Here is a 24,705-nt window from a genome sequence, read left to right as displayed (position 1 = left end):
TGACAGTGAGTGAGGACAAGAAAGTAACCTTCGTCAACATAGCAATGCAGGGTTGATGAAAAAGGACATGGGAAGGTTACTAAATACCACGATTTGAAATTCGAGATTCAGCGATTATGGCACAAACCAGCTGAGGTTGTGCCAGTGGTAATCGGCACCCTGGGCACCATTCCAAAAACACTAGGGTAGCACTTGAAATCTTCAAATTGACAAAATCAACCTCTGTCAGATTCAGAAGGCTTGGACCCGCACGAATACTATGCCGATACATTACAACGTCATGTGCCTCTGGGCGAGGCTCAAATTATAATGAAAGGTCAACAACCAACTAAAGAACTGGCAGCTATGTTAAAAAAAATAATAATAATAACAAATAGCACACCACAACTACTGGATGCTACAGTACCGTACTAAATCAGCATGGCAACAGGATCCAAAGGCCATCTCTTGCGTGCATTGATACTACTTCCAGAAAGTTCTGCCAACTGTATTTTCTAGCTGTATTTCTTGAACTGCATTAAAAATTGCTGTGACAATTACCAACACTTAGCCTTATTTTCTGCAAGAGCACTGCAGCCCACAAGGAATTAAGTTAGGGCTACTTCTGATTGGCTGGCTGCAAAAGACAGAATTCTAAAAGACTGTGTGAGGAGATTTGAGAGGGGGTTCTGACGAGAATGCCAGAGTGAATGGTTGTGAGTATATAGCCCTGTTCTCTGGTGGCTTGGGGAGTTCTGAACAGTGCCAGAGTGAACGGGTGTCTGTCGATTGGGGTCTATTCTAGTTGGTTAAGCTACTCTGAGGGACTAGAGGGTCAGATTCAAAGGAGAATTTGTACTATGTCCCTGGTATTAATAAAAAACAGTGCCACTGCATACACACACAGGTGGTTGGTTGTTTTTCTCTCAGAGAAAAGGCCCACTTAGAGATTAAGCAGGGAAGCTTATGAGAGTGGTGCTAGAGAAAAAGAGAGAAATTGGCTTCCTGAAGGTTAGCAGGAATTCCTGCTCTATTAAGCAATGTGTGGGCTGAACATACCCAGAGGAGATGATTGTCTAGGACCGTGGTGGCGAACCTTTGGCACTCCAGATGTTATGGACTACAATTCCCATCAGCCCCTGCCAGCATGGCCAATTGGCCATGCTGGCAGGGTCTGATGGGAATTGTAGTCCATAACATCTGGAGTGCCAAAGGTTCGCCACCACTGGTCTAGGAGTTAGTGTTTAAAGGAACTGTTTTTGAAATACTTACCTGAGGGCAGAAGGAAGGTCTTTTCAAACAAACAATAAGACCAAATGAATACAGTGTCACCAAAATTGGTGTGTGTATGTCTATTTAAAATAAACTGAATGTACCATGTTGAAGTCATTAAGCTATGACCTGAGCCAACTTGTAGCATTTATGAAGATACTGTATATTTGTATATAAGAACCAGTCATTTATTAATATTTGCTTCTTTGCCAAAATCAGTTTTCTTGGTGTATGTAAATATAAACTTCTTGTTTCATCATTTTTACTTTAGTGCCTACGTTTCATTTTTTCTGACAGAAGAAAAACAGGTTATTTTTGAGTTCTCAGAGCAGTTTCTCTGCCTGACTGAGAGGTGCCCAGCTGAGCAGCTAAAGAACATTTTTACTGTTTATTATAAATATAAAGGTGGGAGAATACAAAGCAGACATACAGCATCACAATATTAACAGACAAACAATTCTTGACAGTTGGAACTTTTGGAGGGGAAATCTCCTCAGGGCACTAGTGGATAGAGGGAAGACGCCTGGGACTGCAACAACTGCTTTGTGAGATCCATTAATATCAAGGATGTATTTTTCAGTTGTGAGGGCTACAGTGAGAAAAATGGTCTGAAAAGCTCACGCAAAAACTCATGTACAACTCTTTGATACCAGCCAATGTTATGGGACCTGCATAACAGAAAACTGTGGCTTGCAAGTGATATCCCTAGCTTACTGGTTCGATTTACGCTGAAGCAGAAGTAGCTAACTGAATGGCAGCCTTGGAGGGGGATGAGGGAGTGTGCAAAAGTATAGTTCATTTACAGTGCTAAACTAGGAGTTGCTATGGCATCTGACTAAATTGATCTTATGAAAGATCAATGTATCTTATGAAAGCCAGTGTGATTACAGAATTGGTACAAGTAGCACAGAGACCGAGATTCAACTCCACACTCAGTCATGAAGCCTGCAGGATAACCCAGGAGTAGTATTGCTTGCTCAGGCTAACCCACTTCAGAGAGCTGAAGGGAAGATAAAATGGAGAGTGGGAGCCAACCTTGAGAACCAAGGGATAAAAATGCACCTAAATAAATGCTTAAAAACCCGCTCAGCAAAAATGTCTAACCTAAATGATATTGTTATCTTACCAACCAGTTCTTGACAGTTTTTATGAATTAGTGTCTGTTCTGGCAGATCTAAACAACCATCCCAGGATGCCAGACTATCCCCTTTTCCTACGACGTTCAAAGCAATCTAAAAAGGAAACAGAAAAAAAGGACAAAAAGGCCTCAGAATAAGAATTTTCAAATACACCTACTATAAGCTGTGAAAAGTCTTTATAAATGCTAGAACATTCTAATACAGCATTCTTGAATAAATGTCCTGTATGCAGTTATCAATGTAATGATTTCTGATTAAAGTCCCCTTTCTGTTCATGGAGTCATGCTAAATTCAACTTAAATAAACTTTATTAAATAAGCAGGCTGGGAATTGCTGTCTCTGTGTTCAAGCGTTATATCATGTTACATACAAATGTGTGCAATGACTGTTCAATGTCCTTTTACTGCATAATCTAAAGGGGGGGTTGAAGTCACATTGGAAGCAGTGAAAGGGTCTTTGCCACCACCACAGAGCAAACTGGCACTGATGCCAGCACTGACGGACTTATCCTGGAGGCCAGCTGCTGCAGGGTCCAAATCCAGAAGGTGGGCCCTGTGGCGGATGGCTGACACCACAATTCCCCACAATTCCAGGAGACACAGCTGACTTTAGTTGGGTCCCAATACACTTTTGGCCTGGGAATGCCCCCTCCCAGCGGCGCAGATTTATGCCACCAAAATAGATTGTGTACGTCGTTCAGGAGAATGGACTATGCAAGCAGAGGGAAGTGTTTTCTCCCTCTCCTCTGCTGTCCGTGCCACCAATTCCCCCTTTGGAGATGACACTGTGGCACTGTCTCCAGCCATTACTCTACTCCCCTCTCCCTTTGGATTCGGCTGCCTAAGCAGAAAGGCCAGAAGAAGGCAACTGAACAAAGAAAAACAAGGAAGTCACACTCAAACCCTTTCCTACTTGCGTTTTCCATATTTCAAATCAATCTTCCCAGCAGCTGTCCCCCAATCTTAAAGACATTCACTCTTGCAAACTGGAGTTTGGAGCAGTTTAGGAAGAAAATCCACTTGGACATAGCAGACAGGGGAAAGAAAACACTTAGTCTGTCTGTATGCAACTGCCCATAGCTGAAATGGCCTGTCAGTTTTAAAAATGCCCGAGGAACTACCATTACATATGTTGGTACATAAGGGCACAAGCTTGGCCCTAAAAAGACTCCTGCAGCAGGGAAGTGCACATTGTGACAGAAGTAGTTTGATTTTTTCTGATTTATAATAAAAAAAATTTAAGTTACAGAAAAGCCCAATGTGTGCCATTACCCTAAATCAGATCATTAGATGTAGCATTATTAGTTTGGTAATTTAAACTGTTCAGATGCCTAGAAGAGTGCAATAAGCCCACCCTAACTCTTTAAAAAGAGAAATTAATATCTCATGTAAGTAATCACCACTGCGAGGTAAAACATACTATTAGATGATGAATCTTACCTTCCAGACCTTGGGTCTTAGAGAATCAGGCAGAAGTCTCCCTTGGATTATGTTTCTGACTGTTTCAAGATCACAGCCACCTTCTTCAAGCGCTTCTGCAAGGTCATTTTCCCTTTTTAAAAAAACACCTTATCTTATTTTTAAAAATACAGCAATAATTTCATCTCTTAATACAATCATACTAATTAGGATCAGACTCATCTGAAGAAAAAAAAGTCACTCTTTCATCAAGCCTCCAGGTAGCATCTGGAGAGCTCCTGCTATTACCATACATCTCTGGACAGTCGAGATCAGTTCCCCTGGAGAAAATGGTGGCTTTGGAGGGTGAACTCTATGGCATTATACACTGCTGAGGTCCTCCCTTCTCCAAACCCTGCCCTCCTCAGGTTCCATCCCCAAAATCTCTAGGTTCTTCCCAACCCAGAGCAGGCAACCCTACACCTCCTCCTCAAATCCTCTTCTGCTGAAACTGATAATCTAAAAGCTATTTTATAGCCTCTCTCTGAACTGCTTCCTTCCTATTATCGGTAGTAAGGACACGGATCCATTTGTTTCAACCCTCTCCAACAGTATTTCTTTTTATTATATTTTGCTGAAGTACTTTGCAGAACCAGCACAGGCAGAGAGGCAGACCAGACATTAAGCATTATAATATTTTTTGATGTAAGCCTGACAGGATGTTTCCAATATCAACACTACCCTGATGTTCATATAGATTTTTGCTAGGACTGGACCACTGGTCTCCTGGCATAGCAATCATTCCACAAAGCCAAGAATGATATTATAGAGGTAAACTCCCTAATAATGCCATTATCGTTAGCAAAGAGAGCAGTGCGGCCGACTTGCCCTTTAGCCTTGTCACGGTCAGGGAGACAAACCAAGCCATATACCCAAATTTCCCTTGCTATATCTGATGGTATCTCCAAATACAAATCAACTGTTTCAGTACTATGCTAATAGGAACCTTTCTTAGCAGGTCAGTCTGGATGTTCTCGGGGAAATCTCCAGGTTCTTTCCAGGGAACGCTTATCTAAGGGAAACACATTTCCTCCTTCCTTCTGACACAAGTTTCCGTCACAAGAAATAACTATTTTATTATTTCATAAAAAGTGCAAGACCTGCTCATGATTAAAGTAATGTTTGTCCTACTGAAATTAATGCATTAAAATAGTTAACCACTTTCAGACAATATTTGACCAGTCAATCAACAGAATCTATTTTGACTGGTCAAACCTATCTTTCCCATCTGCCTGAGTTGTTCTTTCACTGAACTTAAATCTACAATGTTATAAAACACTTACAAGAATGATGATGGTATATAAATGCCTATAGCAGCAACGTGGGATGGAATTTTGACCACTACATTTTTCCAACATACAGTTTTTCATTTCTAAAAATATATTGTTTTTAGAAATTGCCCAGACTAGCCTGATCTTGTCAGAGCTCAGAGGCAAACAGTGTTAGCTCTGGTTAGTACCTGGATGAGAGACCACCAAGGAACACCAGGGTCACTATACAAAAGAAGGCAATGGCAAACCACCTGTTAGCCTCTTGCCTTGAAAACCCTACGGAGTTGTCGTAAGTCAGCTGTGACTTGACAGACCTTACATAAAATAATTGAGCTGGATCCAATCACTTTGGTAAAAAAAACACTTCAAAGGAATGAATCCCTGGAGCTAACCCCAAACTGAATGTCAAATCAAGAAGTTTCAAAAATTCTAATTAATTTTTCAAATGACTATGCCTAGAAAGCTTGCATATCTACACCTCTCTCACACATCAAATAAAAGTACATTAAATAATTTTATTACATCCATCCTCCCATTTAAAATTTTAAAACTGTTTCTGACTACCGGGAAAACTATTTAGAAGGTTACATAGCATGTAAAATTATAACCTCCTAAAAACGTAATTTTTCAGAGAATCGTCTACAATTTGTTCCAGAAATACCTAGAAACATCTGGAGCAAACAAATACTCCAAAGCAAAAAGAATGGATTAGCATTACTTGTTGAGACTATTGGGGTGGGAAAGAGATCACAGTTTTAAATGCTTCCTTAAGTAAAAGCCCCTTCCTGCAACATTGCAATCTTAATATTCAAAGTTCCATGCATATTCTACTGCCCCTTTTTCTATGGGCGAGTTACAGTATGATAGACTAGAAGCTAGGCAGACAATGATAGGGTCTTGGATTTAAAAATGACAGGTTTCAAAGTTCTGGTTCGATGCCAGGAGAGATTTCAATATTAGGCCAACAACGATTTTTCTCTATTGGAAACTAAGATAATTGAACCTGAACCTGCCATCCTTTGTAGAAAGCTCCATCCACTAGAACAGGGGTAGGGAACCTGCGGCTCGAGAGCCGCATGCAGCTCTTCTGCCCTTGCACTGCGGCTCCACGTGCCGAACCGCTGACCCCATCCTTGCCCACCCTGCAGGCAGCAGGGCGGGTGCACCAACTGTCTGCAGCCGGCTGGGCCACACTGCGGGCTTCCCCTCTCGCCTGCCTCGTTGGAGCGGGGCGGGCGCTTTCCCGGCGGCCGGCAAGGCCGAGCCGCTGGCCCCATCCTTGCCTGCCCTGCAGGCAGCAGGGCGGATGCATCCATGTGCTTCTCAGAATGAGCGGAGTAAAAGGTAAAAAAACCCAATATGTACAGTGTTATATTTATTTTAAATGTCAAAAATTATTTGCGGCTCCAAGTGTTTTCTTTTCCCATGGAAAACGGGTCCAAATGGCTCTTTGAGTGTTAAAGGTTCCCTACCCCTGCACTAGAACATAATATCAGACCCTTTCAGTTCACGGCAGGCAGTATATGATTTCTCTCTTGTTCTGCTTCCACTCTGCAATTTAACCCTTCATGCCTTTCCAGTCCTACTTCTTGCACTTCTCATGACATTCAGCACATCCTGGTGACTCCTTTCCCCTTATCATAAGCTCCACCCCATTTTCCCAAGACAATGTCTGATCCCAATCTTAGCAGCCCATCACCTGTCCCTTCTCTCTGAGATGGTTTGCTCTAGACCAGGGGTAGGGAACCTTTAACACTCAAAGAGCCATTTGGACCCGTTTTCCACGGGAAAAGAAAACACTTGGAGCCGCAAATAATTTTTGACGTTTAAAATAAAGATAACACTATATATATTGGGGTTTTTTTTTACCTTTTACTCTGCTCATTCTGAGAAGCACATGGATGCGCCCACCCTGCTGCCTGCAGGGCGGGCAAGGATGAAGCCGGCGGCTCGGCCTCGCCAGCCGCTGGGAAAGCACCCGCCCTGCTCCAACGGGGCGGGCGAGAGGGGAAGCCCATGGCGCGGCCCAGCCAACCGAGAGCAGTTGGTGCGCCCGCTCTGCTGCCTGCAGGGCGGGCAAGGATGGGGCCGGCGGCTCGGCTCGTGGAGCCACAGTGCAAGGGCAGAAGAGCTACATGCGGCTCTCGAGCCGCAGGTTCCCTACCCCTGCTCTAGACTAGGCAAGTGGGAAGTGCTTTATCTCCCTTCCTTCATCCCTTTGCCCAAGATTTACTGTGCCAACCCAGGAGTCACGTATACACCAGACTGAATGATTCACCTTAATCCCAGTTTTGTGTCTTGACTGTACATGTGTAGTGGACTCTCTGATGAGAGAGACCTTGCATAAGGGCTGATTTGGGTAACATTATCTTCTTTATATATAAAAAGCTAACAGTGACTTTGTTAGTCATGCCCTAACGTGGAAACGACTGGACGGATCGCCCCCAAATTTTCACATGACATCCCTCCCTGTTGCGGGCAGGCAATTGGACCTTCAAATCGCCAAAAGTCCATACCTGAGCCAGGTAAAACGTCTTTTTCCTGGCGCACCAGGCCATGAAGCTGTCTGTGTTTAACTGTCACCTTTAGAATGTCCGTGCAGCATGTCTGTGGCCTGAGGGGTTGGTATGCCCTTAGAATGTTCGAGCAGATGGCCAGAGATGAGAGGTTAAAACAGTAAATAGGTAATACTGTTAGGTAATACAAGTGGAAGTGAAACACATACACACTTTGCCATGTGAGACGTCAGGTGGGGTCCCCCCCCCACACGCAGATTTGACCACCCCAAAAGGCTATGCTGCGGATCATTGGACCTGCATGGACATCTGTGTGGGTTGCGGACTGTGATGAGAAGGACAATTGCCACAGCAACGCGTGGCGGGCCCCCGCTAGTTACTGCTAAAAGACAACTCCTTTAATTACTCTACTTTTAATTCATTGCTGTTTTTGCCATTACATTTTCCAACCGATATTTTCTAACAATGAAGGGTATAAATCTATTTCTTTTCAAAGCTGAAGCTTTTAGGAAGGTTGTAAAGGAAGTCCACACACCACATAGAAGTGCCTCTGTGATCACTTGGCTGCATCTTTATATCAGATGCAGCCAGTGGCACAGAGTTTAATGCTGATCCAGTTGCCTTATGATATCAGGAACTCAATAGCCTTTATTAGGAAGTCCTTTTTTAAATCAGGAATTCAGTAGCTCCATCAAAGGTCTTCTGTTCTAAGCAAGCAAGACAAAACAAAAGGTAGGTATTCTTACAAGTGAAGAAATGACACGGGTCATACAACAACTTTGTGCCACTCTCTGTGCCAATATCTTGATCAACACAGACAAGCAAGTACAACCAAATATAACTCCACTTTGCTTTCATTAAAGTAGTAGGAAGAGCAACAGCAAAGTTTTACCGAGCCAGACAGAACCAGTATCATTTATCCTCCCACTGTTGCTTTAAAATGGATTCATGAATGAAGGTTTATTTAATTCTTATGAACATCTCTACAATTCTTAGGTCTTTACCTTGAGTGGGAGTACTTTTAAAAACAGGGCTGCCAATTGTGTGCAATGTAGAGGAGTGTACATTTACAGAACCATATTCACACTTTTGGTACCTCTTCAGGTATTTGTCTCTGAATATTCTCTCATATTACATGACATAATTTCCTTTTAAACTATTTGCTTAATGCTTATTTCCCTTACAAATCTCTGGTCTGAAGTGTGGGAAACTGCAGGCTGCTTTGCAGCAAAAGACATAACCAACATAGGACTGGACTGTGAAATAAAGCTAACCCAGAACTATCCAAACAGAGTTCTCTGCATGACTGGCTACATTAAGGAAAGCTGTACAAACATGCAAAAACTTTCAAGAACAAATAAACCAGGCCTACATGTATGAGTCTAAAAAACTCCTGAGCCTAAACATTTTAAATATATTTTCAGCCCATGCAGGGACGGTTTCTAAACAGCTGGTTCTATTTTTTTAAAATAAATGTTAGCTGTCCTTTCACAATTCCAGTGTTTACTTTCATCAATATCTTCTCCCACACTTCACAGAACCTTATACGATTTCTATAAGTTGCACACAAGTTACCGGTACTCTTTTGAAAGTGTTTTTGAAACAATTTATTTACTGGTCTTATATGCTGCCCTTCCCCCAACAGTTCCAAATACACAGCAACATAAACACATTTAAAACATTTTAATTGTTTTAAATATTCAAAACATAAAACGTCTAACTTTGTAACTTTGTCATTAAGAATATAAAATCTGGGAGTGGGGGAGGAGAGGCCAGACTGATGGAAACCCATAGCTGCAGGTCTGGCAGAATAGCTCTGTCTTACAGGTCCTGCAGAACTGCATCAAGTCCTACATGGCCCTGGTCTCACAAGTAATATCCATATCTGAAGCTTTCAAATTTTATTACTATTAACCTCTTAATGCCTTCAGAAGTTTGGCACTGCATTATCTAAGATACATAATTCTGCAACTTCTGAAATTCCTATGCTAAGTTTATCCACATGAGGTAAAAATGTATCAGAGCTGAGAGGTCGCTATAATAGTGTCCCAGGGTATTAGACATAAGGTTGCACTTACATCACATGCTGCAATCACATAAATAGAGATGTGGGTTAAAAAGAGGTCAGTTAGCATGGTGCAAAGGTTAGAGTAGGCTTTCCTTGGTCAGTGTGCGATTCTATTCTCTCTTCCAGCTTGATCAAATGTTGCTATGAGGTTCTTTTGCAAAGCAAAGAAAAATCTGTGTTCCAGTTTTAAGAGTCCTGGAAGCTGGGCATATTGGGAGATAAGTATTGAGGAGCAGAAGCGCATCCCTTCCTCCTCCAGGCTTGCTGTCCTTCCAATAGCTGAATCATGTTTCCAGCCAAGTACAAATATTACTAACACCATGGCAGACCAATGAACACTCTCTTAATCAGGCAGTTTCACATGTTCCAGTGTGGCTGTCATGCAATTCTTTTGCAAAATGAGGAAGAAGGCATCATGTTTAGTTCCACTTCCTCTGACAGCCACCTTCCGTTGTTCTCTCATCCCCTCTGAGAGATCAACAGTAGCGTAGTGGCTAAGAGCAGGTGTACTCTAATCTGGAGGAACCAGGTTTGATTCCCTGCTCTGCCACTTGAGCTGGGGAGGCTTATCTGGGGAATTCAGATTAGCCTGTGCACTCCAACACACCCCAGCTGGGTGACCCTGGGCTAGTCACAGTTCTTCAGAGTGCTCGCAGCCTCACCTACCTCACAGGGTGTTTGTTGTGGGGGGGGAGGGAAAGGAGATTGTAAGCCCCTTTGAGTCTCCTTACTGGAGAGAAAGGGGGGATATCAATCCAACTCTTCTTCTTCTCCTCCTCTCAAAATTCCAAAGGTAGAATCAGAGCCAAAAAGGTTAAAGATTCTAGGTTAGATAGTCCGAGTGGGCTGTGGGAGACCCAAGTTCAAATTGTCTACTCTGCTGTGGAAGATCACGGAATAATTTTGGGCCAGTTACTCTCTCAGAATAACCAATCATAGGGCTGTTGTTGTGAGTATAAAATGGAGAAGAGGACAATATTTTTGAGTTAGTAGCCCCCATCTCCTTAGAAAAGAATGGGGGATGGGGCACCCCCTTTGAGGGTCCATAACTTTGGACCCCCTAAACCAAATTGCACCAAACTGTCCCATCAGGACAGTTTCCAGATGATATCCTGAAATTTTGGTGTCAATACATCCAAAAATGCGCCCCCTGCAGGAACATCCCAGAAATTTGCCCAAGAATCTTTGTTCTGAATTGAGTTTTCTGTATTGCTGTCAATGGCGGTTGCAGGCGGGCGGGGGGGGGGGGGAATATTTCTGAAGGCACATTCTCAAAACTTTCAGGGTCTCATCAAGATCCTGCTCGATGATACCCCCCAGGTTTGGTGCAGTTTGGTTCAGGGGGGCCAAAGTTATGGACCCTCAAAACTGTAGCCCCCATCTCCTATTAGCTCCCATTGGAAACAATGGGGGATGGGGCACCCCCTTTGGGAGTCCATAACTTTGGACTCCTTCAACCAAACCTCACCAAACCTATGGGGTAGCATAAGGACAGTCTCCTGGTGATACGCTGAAATTTTGGTACTGATATGTCTAAAAATGCACTCCCTGCAGGCACCAATGTCCTGGTGCAAAAAAAAAAGAGGTCATGGTGGAGTGGCCGCCCATGAGCATCCAACTCAGGTTTTGCCCAGGGCTACAGTTTGCCTCATTACGCCTCTGCATGGTGGAGACCAAAAGTGGCTCTGAGCAGCTACCAGGCACCATCACTGGCCTCAACAGTGGGTGGTGGGGCCTGGAGCCATACTATGCTCAGCTTTGGGATGGGGGGTGAGGAGAGTTTTCTGGGTAGGGGGAAAGAAGATGAGGCCAGATGGTCTGAAGGAGAAAGGGAAAGAAAGAAGGGGGACTATATGAAGGAAGGGGTGAGAAACAGAAAGAAGGGGGGACTGTCTGAGGGAGGAGGGGAGAAAGAAAAAAGGGAGATTGCCTGATGGAGGGGCTAAAGAAAAAAAGACCGAAGTGGCTGTCTGGTGGGAGAGAAAGAAGGTCAGATTGAGAAGGGAAGGGGAGACATTGAGAAGAACTGGGCATAAGGAGACTGATATACAAAGGGTTAGAAAGGGGATAAGTGGATTGCTAAAGAAGGAGGTGGTGGAGAAAGAGAGGAGAAGACTGATAGAAGGAGAGAGGGGAGAAAGGAGGTGAGGGACAATTAATAGATATGAGGTGAAGACATTAAGAGAGAGTGGGGGACTTTGAGGAAGGGGAGGGAGAAGGAAGCAAGAGCAGGCCAATGCCTCCTTCCTACAAATTTCTTGCAGGTTCACACTTGTATATTTTAACAGTGAAGTCGGTCAGATTTGAGGATATTTGAATTTCTATTTTGCTGTGAAAACACACCGGGTGATTTGAGGTCAGTAACATACTTTCAGCCTAACTTGCCTCATAGGGTCATTGAGAACAGAAAATGGAGAGGAGATAAGTTGTTTCGGTCCTCACTATAATGAAAGGTGGGGTATACTTGAAGTAAATAAATAATAAATGTACTTGAACATAATAGGCAGATAAAAGGTAGGTTGATGAATGGTTGACAAAGAGCGAATGAGGAAAGGAAAGGAGAAGTTGCCAGATATGGGGGTGGCGGAAAGGATACGGTGGTTGCCAGACGGTGAAGAAGGAAATAGTATGGGGGATACATGGAAAAGTGAGGTACCACTCTACAAGTTCTTGAGGATTTCCTGTCATGGAAGTTGGTCTGGCCTAGTGGCTGGCACTACGTAACTGGGCCACAGTTTTCCTAGGCAGAAGTTGCCAGGAGTGGGGAAGCTGAAGACAAGGGGCAAATAAAAGTAGGTTGATGAATGGCTGAGGAGACAATGAGGCAGGACAAGAAGAAATGCTAATGGAGGCTTTCACAGAGAGGAAGTGGTAATAATGATTCATCTCAACAAGGTAGCTGTAAGGGTTTCAATGGTGTTGATGTTCAGAACAGCCGCCTGGCCTTGACTGAATTCCAAAATCCGGGCGATGGGCCAGCATCTGCGGCGGAGACTCTGGTGGAGGCCTTATCTCATCGAGAGAGATGAGAACACCGTTCCCATGAGAAACCGGGAGGGGGGATGGGATGGACAGAGTTATAACCTGTGCTTCTGGCGGGAGACTTTATTCCTGCCACGTCGTGTACGTGAGCTTTCTAGGATGTCTGAATAAACGGTCTTTTACACCCAAAAAGCCTTTTATTTCTGCTTCTATGGAATTCCTTACATTGTGGCAGGAATCCTAGTTCATCTATCTTCCCAGTGTAGTGGACCTCTGGTGTCTCGGCATGGAGAGGTTGAATATTCCTGAAGCTGTGGAAGGCGCGGTAGCCCCCAAAGAGGGCTCCGAGCTTTCCCTTCTGGATTTGGAGGAACCGGCGGGAGAACGGGTCTCGCTGGTAACTCTTTCCCGTCCTCGTATCAACACGAGTCTTCCCTTACTTCGTTGGGACGAGGGACGAGGGAACGAGCATGTGGACTTGCATGAGTCGTTTGGGGCGCTGTCTATGGATCGTGCGCCTGTGGATCGGATACCTACCCGTTTCCGTGTGGATTACAAACCTCAGATGCAACCTGTCACGGAGGAGATGGGCCTGACCACTTTTCATGCGGCAACCCAGGAGTCAATTGAACGATTCCTGGACTCGTATTTCGATGATGCTCCTAAGAATCCACCGTGGCATAGCACTGGGGCCCGTCCTAAGACTACCGTTGCAACCGGGACTCTATCGGGGATTGGGAGGGGTATCCGTACCAGCTTCCAATCGGACCCCCCAGATCCCGGATCAGCAGCTGCACCAGAGGCGCCCCGTGGAGCCGCCGGTGGACACGAGGTGCTGAATTCCGATGAGGAGGAATCCGAAGAAAGCCTGCCTACTCATCCGGACCTATTTCCCCTCTTTAGATACCACTAATGTTCCCACTTTAGATACCACTAATAAACAACCATTCAATTATTATAAAGCATTCAAAAGAATATGGGAACTGCTCATTCATCTCTCAGTACAGTTACTTCAAGCATAGAAGATGTTAGCAGAAACGCAAGTCTAATGTTCTAAACTGTAACTGATCCTAATACTGATGACCAAATCAACAATACTGTGCTTAGTTAAAACAGAGGTAATTTACAAGAAAATGATGAAGAGTAGAGTTTGCCCTTGGAATTTAGTCAGTTTTACATCCCTACAATAAAACAACCACTTCCAACATCACAGTGCCCTTTGACACACTGATTATATTATTCTCTTCATTTACTCATCAGCTTATCACACAACAGTCTTGTTTTCCTTAGGGCACTCATTCATCCATTTAACTTCAAATTTTATCAATCGTACACAATAAAATTGCAACTCAGCATGCAGGAAAAGAAGCTCAGATTTTATCACATCTTAATTTTTCAGTTGTAAAAATAAGATATCGGCATAGCCACCAGGGGAGTATTTTAAGCTAAATTTTTGAAATACAAATCAGGTTTTATGCCTGAATTTCATTAAGTGCTCAACAGTGTAAGACACAAATTGTTCAATATATTTTCATTTTATCAAGAATAAGACAAATGGGTTTAAGTAGATGCTTTGTATTAAGATGCCCATCCCAAGATCTGGGTTGGAAAAGACCTCTGCTTGAACCCAAAAAGCTGAGTCTGAAATCTGCTGACCATTAAACAGGCTATACTGTTTCACATAAAGATGTAAGTAGGGCTGTATATTCCTCCACCATATGCTGGACCTTCTTTGTTGTAGAATGCTCTGCCTTGTTCCCAGTGCCCACCTAGCCCTGTTTCCCCGCCCCTTTGTTTGAAAGTAAAACATACATTTTGGCATTCAGTCTAATTAAACAACATTGGCACCCAACTCAGACACCTTTACTTCTGGCTAGCCTTCCTTGCATGCCACGCTGATGGTGCCCACCTGCCTGCAATGAGCTCGGTCTCCTTGCTGGTGCCGGTGGGCCAAGAGCAGTGGGCTGCAAGCCTCCCTTACCCGGATCCAGTTTGCTGGTTGTGAGCAGCTGCCGCACAGACCCACGACCCAGCAGCACTGGAGAAGTGGGCTTGTCTGTCTGCACACCCTCGCAACTTTGTTGGTGATTGTGGAATAGCCCAGGTAGAGGAATACAGTTACATACAAATCAATGCTGAAAAAAGCGTTTTGCAGTTGGATTTAAAAGAACAGTGAGGAGAGTTTTATCCAGAAGTAGGCATGCCTGCTTCTGCTCCACCAGACATTTTGCCAAGAAAAAGTATGATGCAGTTTGCAAAAGGCAACTATTGGCAATAGTTGTTCAACAAGCTACAAATGCTTTTGCATCAAAGTACCATGTTCATTAGTAACAAAATAATGGTTTGACGAAGACAATGCATAAAAATGAATGATAATTCTCACATTTGTTTAGGACTATATTCTAACCTGGAAGCATACAATTGTCTTAACTGCTGCACCTCAACTGAACGTATTAACATATTTAAGTGAAACAGAGTATACAGCATTGTACAATGGCTATCAATGAAATTTTAAGCAGTTACATCTGCCTATCCAATGACTTAGAAGGGTATAACTCTTCCCCAACATGCACCAGTATTTAGTACTAACATCACCAATATTTGCCATTAGTAAGACTGCACATAACTAATGAATACTTTGTTGAAAATATAAGATCTCACTATGTGTACAAATTAACTACTTGGATACCATCTCCTAGAAGCAGCCATACTGTAAAGGCAGTAAAGGAGGAGAATCATGTATTGCATCACTGGATCATGCAATATCAGAAGATTGTCATATATAAAAAACACAGTCCTAAGAAGTCACAGCATTCTCAGTACACTGAAATCTGCTTACAATGGCATGGAAAGCCATTTTTTCATAAAGAAAGTCCATTACAATCAGTAGGGTTTATTCCAGGAAAATGTGGTCAGAATTTGGGTATCCCAGTACCATCCCAATTTTCTAGAAATGTGGCTTAAACAACCAGTAATTTATTATTACAGTAGTAAGAGAGATTGTTTAGGCATGTTATTGTTGCTTTCTGCGAAGATATCCAGGTGAGCTTTATGAATACAATAAAACAAAGGAAATCTCTGGTAACATCCAATTGACTAACTGATCAAACCATCTAATCCAATACTCTACTTTCAAATGTGGGCAAAGGCACCCAGGAAGCAAGTATGCAAAGCATCAAGGCAACTGACAGTTCCAGCTGTTTTAGATCCTAGCAATCAAAGGTATGGCTGCCTCTGGTGATGGAGCATTGCTGAAAAATCTCGCCCTTTCGCTCCAAGAAACCTAGGCTCTAGCAGCATGAATCTAAGCCTCAAGGAGGAAACGATCTCCCTCAGGTTGCACTGTAAACCGACTTGTTCCTCTTTCCCTAGAAAAAGACTAAACCACACCTATTCGAAATGAGCAACTCTGACCCCCTCCCCAAGCGACTATTTCTGAACCACCCCAAACATTAAAACAGGGGTGAATGACTCGACTAAACCAAGCGACTTGTAGTCACTTCAAATAGCACGGGCTATAGGGATCAGGGGTGTGTGTGGGTCGGCTACTGTTTTGGGGCAAACGGAATCGTAATGGGGATTTTTAAAAAGGGCGGGTGTACAGTCTCTGGGAGGGGGGGTTGATGGTGGGTGGGAGCGCTGGAGGGGCTTCTCATCGTCCCCCTTAACGCACGGCTTGTCCAACTCACCAGCTGCTCAGCGGCGGCACTTCCTCCCCTTCCGCCATGGCTGTTGACGTGCCTCGCCGCCTTGCCGTAAGTCGCGGTCTAAATTTCCAGTACTCTGCGTCGCAAAATAAACACCGACCCACATCTTTGCGACATGGTGCCGTAAAACCTCGAAGTAGGCTTTGTATTAATAGTAACTTGTTTGGGTGGGTGTGGGGATAGATTTATAGATTTACGCACCACTTACGTAAAATCTGTTTGTGTCTCTCCTGACAACTATTGTTTTAAAACTTTCATCGACTTTCCATTCTAGAGATTTCGACATAGGGACGTAATAGCCTGAGTGGTTTCAATCTACACTTATCATGGCCAACGGTAGCGCTTATTTTTTTACCGGAAGTGTAGGCTCTCTATTTTTTAACTCTTTATGATCGGTCTACCTAAGTGGTTGTCGTTTTTATGGTTCTCTAGAAGCACTTTCAGTTCCCGATTGCAGTTTCTCCAGTCCTCCATGCGTGGGGCAATGGGGTTCGGAATAGCTAGAAATCGTTGTTACACTCAAGTACAGAGGGCAGGGTTAGTGGCTGCTTTGTAAACATGTACAAAATAAGATAGAAGCGCTGATTCCCTGCTAAGCCAAACGTGCTTTCAAAATGCCTAATAAGAACAAATAAATCCGGACACAGAAGCCATAACGAATTGGGTTTCGCCTGTTGAATTTCAATCTGTTGTTTCGAGTTGAAACACAAAGGAAGCAAACACAAGGCGTGGATTGGATTCTATGCAGATATTACGAGAAGCTGTCTGATGTGCATCTTCGGTCTGTCTGGCGGATCATATAATACGAACCCCTCCAGGGTCAAGCATAGGAGACAAAGCAACTTAGGTAGCCTTCAAAGTGCCACAAGCTAATTTTCCTACAAGAGATGGTAGCGATCCCCCCCCCCCCCCCCTTCAGGTCTAGTTCCTGCAGTTTCGGTTGTCGAAAAGCTAAGTAAGAATCATAAATATTTTAGGGCTCCTTTCTAGCCAGAACTCTTAAGTATCTAATACTATCCCTGTTAAAACACCATCAGAAATTGGTTCAGCAAGATTCTGATTCCCATGGATCAACAGCGCCATTCCACGACCATTCCAGTTTACTACACATACCATATGCACGTTATTGTCGAAAGTTTTAACCGGTCGGAATCACTCGATGTTGTGGTTTTTCCGGGTTGTATGGCCGTGTTCCAGTCGTATTTTCTCCTGACGTTTCCAGCCACAGATGCAGGCGATACGTCAAGAGAAAGTACTACTGGAACACGGCCATACAACCCCAAAAACCCACAGCATCCTAACCTGCAGGTTTCTTCCAAACTACTGCTTTTCACTTCGCAGCCGATCTGAAAACAGGTCTGTGAAATTGAGATAGTTTCGCTACAGTTTGTTAAAGTGGGGGATCACGCACATTCTTTCCCTCATCCCACTAATGCCTGATATGGAAATATGACAATTACGGATGGCTTAGTTTATTGCAAAAAATTAAACTAGAGTCCATCGGCATCTGAACAAAATTTATTCTCGAGTAAATTTTCGTGAGAGCAACAGTAACTCGATCTATGGCTCGGTGGTTGGGCATCTGCTTTGCATGCAGAAGATTCCAGGTTCAATCTCTAGCAACCCCAGTTAACAACTTCAGGTTGTAGACGATGTGATCATGGCCAGCCGTGGCCAGTCAGGCCCCTACTGCACATGCAGAATAATGCACTTTCAGTCCACTTTCAATGCACTTTGCAGCTGGATTTTACTGTGAGGATTAGCCAAATCCACTTGCAAACAATGGTGAAAGTGCATTAAAAGTGCATTATTCTGCACGTGCAAGTCTTGGCTCCCTGATCGTTCTAAAGTGCCTGGACACAGGTCCGCCCACTGCAAGTGACGCGAATCTAAAGGGCCAGTATTGGCCCTCTACAAGCAAGCACAGCCAAAAGCCATCGCGAACTGGTCTTCCTGAAGTGGACAGCCGACCCACGAGAGCTCCCCTGGGCGGGCTTCTCTCGGCAGCGGCGCCCTTGGAGCTTTGGTTTTGGCTCCTCCTCCTCCTCCTCCTCCAAGAAGCAGCGTGGCCTGGAGCGCATTGGCAGCATGGGGGACACTCTGGAGGAGCCCTGGTGGGAATCCGCGGGGCAAACCCGCCAAAGGAGCACCAACAGCAGCTCAGGTACCAGGACGTACAAGAGCCGGTGACAGCTGTCGTTATTCCGTAAGGGTGGATGTTGCATCCCCAGCTTTTCGACCCTGCTTCCTATTTCTGTGCTCCCCGCGACAACCTGCAAACCCCCCCCCCCCCCCCGGTCACGTTTTCGTCTTGCACTTGCCCATTCACTCGCTTTCTGCTTCTCCCAGCCCTTTCCCTCTGCTGGACTCGTAGGTCGATTTGGGAACGTGCAATTCACATTTCGGCTTGGAAGCCACCATAGCAGATTCCTCGTAGAGGTTTGCAGTGACACTTTCTGAGGACATGAGAGTTGAGGTACCAAACAAAGTTATATTAATGTGTGTGGCTTCCAAGTTGAAATAATGTACTCCATCATGTACTGTTGCACATTCAAATGGCCTTCTGGTTCTGTAATAATCACATGGGGGAGAGGCCTGCTTTCCTCTAGTCCACATGAAGGTAGAATGTCAGTGGTTTGAAATGATTTCCCTCAAGAGTTTTGCTTCGAAATCTGAATTGTTTCTGAAACTCCAAGGCCCCTTCCGCACATGCAGAATAATGCACTTTCACCATTGTTTGCAAGTGGATTTTGCTGTTCCGCACAATAAAATCCAGCTGCAAAGTGGATTGAAAGTGCATTATTTTGCATGTGCGGAAGGGGCCTGGGTAATTCTGCACAGCATATTTATAACAAGTTTCCAGAAAACAAGTTCATTTATAACGATTGCAACAGGCTATAAATATGTTGTGTGGAATCCACTTATAGGAAAGCAGATCTTAGAACTAGAAACAGTTTCACAGCCTGCTGTTATGATTATGCTTTCATGAGAGGAATGGAAACAAGCACAGAGGGCTTGTTTTCCAGCAGTTGTTTTTCTCATGGAAATGTTGGTGTATCTTTTTAGGAATTGGTGTGGGCAGGAATTTTGTCTTGAAACCTGCCTGTCAAAGAAGCAGCAACATCCAATGTCTCCAGCACAAACAGTATATCGTTATAAACGTTATATTTTAAATGAAGGTTAAAACCTCTTATCAAACAGTATTGTGAATTTCGGGCAACAAAACATTGAAAATATATATTTTTAAGTATTGTAATATTGATACAGACTATTTGAAAACTCATGTGCAAGAGGGCTGTGGGTGCTGAAAATACCTAAATGATATGGGGTGCAGATAGTATCTATGTATCCGTCTGTTTAATGTTTGCTCTGTGTGTTTGAAGATATTTATTGTTTTCCTGTGTGTATGGCATTAGCACATAAGTGGTATGCTGATGCCATCAGCCCCTAGCATGGTAATGCTATGTGTATCTCAGCCAATGAATATGAGTTGGAGTATGCATGGGACATTTATTCATAAGTTTGTCACATATGCTTACATCTTACAGAAGAAAGGCAGCAGAAAATCATTGTTTTCACTAAGAAGAAAAGGAAAGAATATTTATTTTACAAAATGTTTTCAAAAAGTTACAAGCTCTCTTAAAGGAATTTTTGAATTGTAATTTTCTGAAGGTGCTGATTATACGGTATTAACAAAACCTCAGATTTCCCCTACCTTTCTGAGGAATCCTTTCCCAAGCCTTCTTGAGAAGATGGAGATATATTCAACAGTTTTAAGCTTGTGGTACACATGTGCAGTCCAAGCTTTGCTTACGATCTGAGTTCAGTCCTGACAGAAGTTGGTTCAGGTAGCTGTCTCAAGGTTGACTCAGCCTTCCATCTTTCTGAGGTTGGTAAAATGAGCTTGCTGAGGGTAAAGTGTAGATGACTGGAAAAGGCAACAGCAAATGATGGTCTGGCTAATAAATATTGTGATGTGATGTCACCCCATGGGTCAGTAATTACATGGTGCTTTTCCTTTTTATACGTATGCTAGGATTGCCGAGCCATTGTCTGGCACTCCCCAGAGCTTCGGAAGTGGGACAAAGGGGCAGAAATTGCATTCCAGGACTCATATGGGTGTAAATTTAGGCATACCATTGATGTATTGTGGAGATTCTTTTCTCTCTCTCTTTCTCCCTCCACCCCAATTTCTCCCACTGGCATGGATGCAAGTGTGGCTTGCAAGGAATCCACAGCCAGGAGGTTGTCCTTTCAAAGCCGATAAATGGTAAACATAACCTATGTCCCAAAAGTACAATCTCTGAGGCATTATGAATGTTTAGTGTTTCTCAAATGGGGCAGTGTTGGACAAACTTCTTTTAAGGCCATTAATGTTTTGATTACTACAAGAGATAGGTTGGGTCCCTCATTGGGATTGGCTGAAACGAGTTGACTTTGCTGAGTCTCTGTCCCAAATTAAACTTGCTTATGCTTGGTTCTGTTTCAAGTTGATGAATATGTTTCCTGTGACCCTAATTGGGAGCGAACAGAGCTTGGAAGATTTCTCCTCACTACATCTCTCATGGATCCTTGCACCAGGAAAGTTATTGAGAGCCTGAAAGACAAACAAAGGACTTACACCTCTCCTTTCACAGAATGTGTAAAACAGAACAGAGCATTTTGATAGAGGAATTAGAACAACAAAATAGTGTAAGAGCACAGGAAGTCATGTTTGTAAGTGAACAGGATTGTTTATTTTATTGCATTGTCTCCTGCCTTTTTAACCCACTTTTCGCAGTAAGCTGTCTTGCCTTAGAGGATACTCTGGGGAGGACCTTGGCTGTTAGCGGGTGGATGCGTGCCTGGATTGGCGAGTCCACGGCAGCCTCACTAGTCTAGATTGGCAAGGGGGAGTGGCTACCTTGGCTGGCAGGGGAGAGTCTGGGCAAATGGAGAGCAGAGGGAATGGGTGCCTGGATTGGGCAGATGGGGAGCAGGTGGGAGGAGGTCTGGACTGGCGATTCCACAGCGGGCTTGCCAGCATCAGATGGGGAAGGCAGCTGTTCAGATTGTCGAGCCTGCAACTGGATAGCCAGGCTAGATTGGAGGGAGGAATTCCCTGGACTGGCAAGCTCTCCGAGGTCTCTCTAGCCCAGATTGGGGGTGGGGGGAGGCTCTGTTGGGCTCATGGGCTAGATAAGCCCTCTCAAGGGATTGTGTCCAACTTGCTGGGCCACATGTTTGACATTTCTGCTGAAGAGTTTTTCTGTTGGTTGGTTGTCTGCATTGTTTTCCAGGCCTGTAACCCTAGTCCTACTGCCCTGGTTATTCAGTGTTTTATGCTGATTTTTTTTTCTATGTTGTGATCCACCTTGAATTTGTGTCAGAAAGATTGGCTAAAAATGAAATAAATAAACCAGTACTGATGATGGTACTATGGCAGTGGTGGTGAACCTTTGGCACTCCAGATGCTATGGACTACAATTCCCATCAGCCCCTTCCAGCATGGCCAATTGGCCATGCTGGAAGAACTGAGTGAGAATAGCCAGTCCTGCTTTATCTGAGTGCCAAGAATTCACCCTACAGTACTAGGGTGTCAGGATGTGTAGAAACTACTAATCCCTCAGCCAGGGGTGAAATATGCATTTAATGGTACCTTTTCAGTGTGACTCCCTTCCATAATTACTTGGGAAATATGGGTGGAAATAGATGGGGGACCCTGTTCCAAGCCTATTGTGAGTCAGAAGCAATTGTCAGAGGCGATTTCAGGTTTGGTTCATAATAGACTCTGTGTGTATGGGTCCCCAACTTCCCCCGCTAGGAAGGTATTTCCAAGCTGCTCCCTCCCCCAATATTTGATGTTATTCACTTGTTATGCGCATTCCATCCATTCTCAAGGTTGTGCAGAATTTAGGTGTTCTGTTTTGTACTTGGGACCTACAGTTTTCTGTTGCAGTAGAGTGATATAGTTAAATGGGTGTTGCAGACATTTTGTAGATACATCCAACTCATTGGGACCTCAGCACCATGGGATTTTCAAGGCAAGAGATGAGCAGAAGTGTTTATCATTGCTGTTCTCTGCATAGCAAGTCTGGTCTTCTTTGGTGGTCTTTCATCCAAGTATTAACTACCGATATGATCAACTCTCTTAGCTTAGAAGTGCTGACAATCTTGGGTCTGTCGGGCTTATTTAAGCTATTGATACTACTATATCCTGAGCCTAAGTTATAGTAAGTATGTTTTAAAATATTTCAGAAGTCCAGTAGTATTCTAAAAACTACTCAGTTTTATTCTAGCATAAGCTTTTGTGAGTTGCAGCCAAAAAACGTTTCATGCTGGAATAAACTTGGGTAGTCTTTAGGTGCCATTGGATTCATGTTATACTTCATTACTACAGCTACCTATCTGAAATTAAAATTCTTCAAATGCTGAGTGATGGCCTACTATACCACTTTCAACAGAAGCAGTTGTCTGGGATTTTAAGAAGTACCCAGTGCTTGGGAAGCAGAGAAATGGATTGCCATTTTGTTAAACTTTTGATTTTATGTCCTTTATTTAGTTACTTGAAGCTGATGGGCTGCTCCTCTACATTGCTGAAGCAGCCCTTTGCCCTGATGTGTTTTTGTTTCAGAAGAGCAAGTCTTGGCATGGTTCTCCAAATGATCCTCCCCCTTTATGTGAACCGTTTTATCATACTTTTCTCTACTAGGTGTTGTCCAAAGGTTAGAAATTAAGTGGGACTGTATTGTTTGATCTTCTGGATGAGTCTATACTCTGGATCTTCTGGGTGAGCCCATAAAATTATCTAGATTAGGACTAATTTGGGCTCACAATATATGAGCTCAGCTCTCTTGTATTGTGACAGAATTAAATGTTCAGCATCCTGTCTAGAGATTCTAAGCTTTGCCTTTTTTGCCTTTGCCCTTTTTAGGCCTTTCTAAGTGACATAGCAACTGGTGTTCATGCCAGCTGCTGATTTACAAGGCAGTACAAACGCTATCTAAACTTTATTATTGCATCCATAATAAACTGCACAGATTTGGTGTAAGGGAACGTGCCTTGTCAAAATAATACAGGGGTGGGCAGTTCCTAATATATGAACTGAACAGGAGCATGCCAGACCATTTTGCTTGGCTTGCTAAGCTATTTCTTGGCCCACGTAACAGAGGCAAGCCTTGGAGGTTGCTGGGCCCATCTGCATGGGAGAAGGGATTGCCATGACAAACAATGCTTGCTGAACCTTCTCAACTTCTATCTGGATCCAAGGAGAGCTCTTGAGCCAGAGGCACTGTTGATATTGCACTGTGGTTTGGGGTTTTTTTTTTTTAAGAGGTACCCTGATTTAATCTCACACATACATTCTTTAGAAATAGCTTCTGCTCCAGTCTTAGAATGCTTCTTTCTGGTCACCGTTTAATTCGGAGAGACTCAATTCCAATAACAAAAACTATTTAGTATGCTTTTGTAGTTTTTTCACCCTTTATTTTTCATATTTTGCTTTTCACCATATTGTTTCAAAAGCAGTACTTTTCTCCCTCGGATGGCACCTTAGGAATGTTCTTCTGTGTTTTATATTACTCTCACACACAAGTAATAAAAGAGTTTACTGCTCAATGCCTTGTTTTTTATGCACAAGTTGATTTCAAAATAATTTTAATTAAAAAAATATTTTCTTAACCTGTCATTTTTGACTCACAAAGTACATGGCAATAATTAAATACACAACATATCAGCTTTTACAGTACATAGCATGCGGAAAATAAGCATTTTGTAGACAATCACCCATTACCATCATATAGCATATGATGATATTTCCACCTTGGTTACACTGCTGCATTTGAACACTTCTTTTTAATGGCGAATGAGAGAACCAGAGGCTAGAGGCCTCCAGCATTTTCTTATGTTTTCTTTGCAGCACTGTGAGAATGTTAAACTCATATATCTCCCCTTTTCTTGTACTGAAAGCATGTTTGTATGAAACCGAACCCACCTTCTAAAGAAACACAGTAGATGGTTTTCTGTGTTGATTTCCCTTCTAGTTTAAACATGTACTGGCCCTTTAAGGCTAGAAGGGAAAAACGATGAACGTGGGTCACCATCATACTACATCTCTCCTTCCATGGATAGCACCGTGTTATCTGGCAGTCCAAATTTTGCAAATGTTGCTGTGGCAATGTGAGTGAGTTGAGGAGGAACAGGCAAGCAGGTTGATATCAGCTGCTGTCATCCCAGGTTAGTGACAAATCTGCTTGCCTGATATACAACAAAATTTAGCATGTGGCAAAATAAATGTTTATAGTATATCAGTTATCTTCTCTTTTTTCGACCTTGC

General features: G+C 43.4%; 2 protein-coding genes across 6 annotated transcripts in view; one reads left to right on the top strand and one right to left on the bottom strand.

Moving 5' to 3' along the window:
• TBC1D23 (TBC1 domain family member 23) overlaps nucleotides 1-16,496 on the bottom strand; it is a 42,508-nt gene extending 26,012 nt beyond the window's left edge. For all 3 annotated transcript variants that reach the window (XM_048494464.1, XM_048494465.1, XM_048494466.1), the window contains exons 1-3: nucleotides 16,374-16,496; nucleotides 3,830-3,941; nucleotides 2,378-2,483 (exon numbers count right to left, since the gene is read on the bottom strand). In XM_048494464.1, the coding sequence (XP_048350421.1) occupies nucleotides 2,378-2,483; nucleotides 3,830-3,941; nucleotides 16,374-16,411 (256 nt within the window). In that variant the 5' untranslated portion in view covers nucleotides 16,412-16,496. The remainder of the gene's footprint in view (nucleotides 1-2,377; nucleotides 2,484-3,829; nucleotides 3,942-16,373) is intronic.
• A 1,808-nt stretch (nucleotides 16,497-18,304) lies between these two features.
• CMSS1 (cms1 ribosomal small subunit homolog) overlaps nucleotides 18,305-24,705 on the top strand; it is a 232,130-nt gene continuing 225,729 nt past the window's right edge. The window contains exon 1 of one of the 3 annotated variants that reach the window (XM_048494468.1): nucleotides 18,305-18,555. In XM_048494468.1, coding sequence (XP_048350425.1) covers nucleotides 18,480-18,555 — 76 coding nt within the window. In that variant the 5' untranslated portion in view covers nucleotides 18,305-18,479. The remainder of the gene's footprint in view (nucleotides 18,556-24,705) is intronic. The other 2 variants (XM_048494467.1, XM_048494469.1) reach the window with 2 other exon arrangements.

Source organism: Sphaerodactylus townsendi, linkage group LG04 (assembly GCF_021028975.2).
Source record: "Sphaerodactylus townsendi isolate TG3544 linkage group LG04, MPM_Stown_v2.3, whole genome shotgun sequence".
NCBI classification, from domain to species: domain Eukaryota; kingdom Metazoa; phylum Chordata; class Lepidosauria; order Squamata; family Sphaerodactylidae; genus Sphaerodactylus; species Sphaerodactylus townsendi.
The sequence above is the reverse complement of the archived record's forward strand: the minus strand, read 5'-3'. Positions and strand labels throughout refer to the sequence as shown.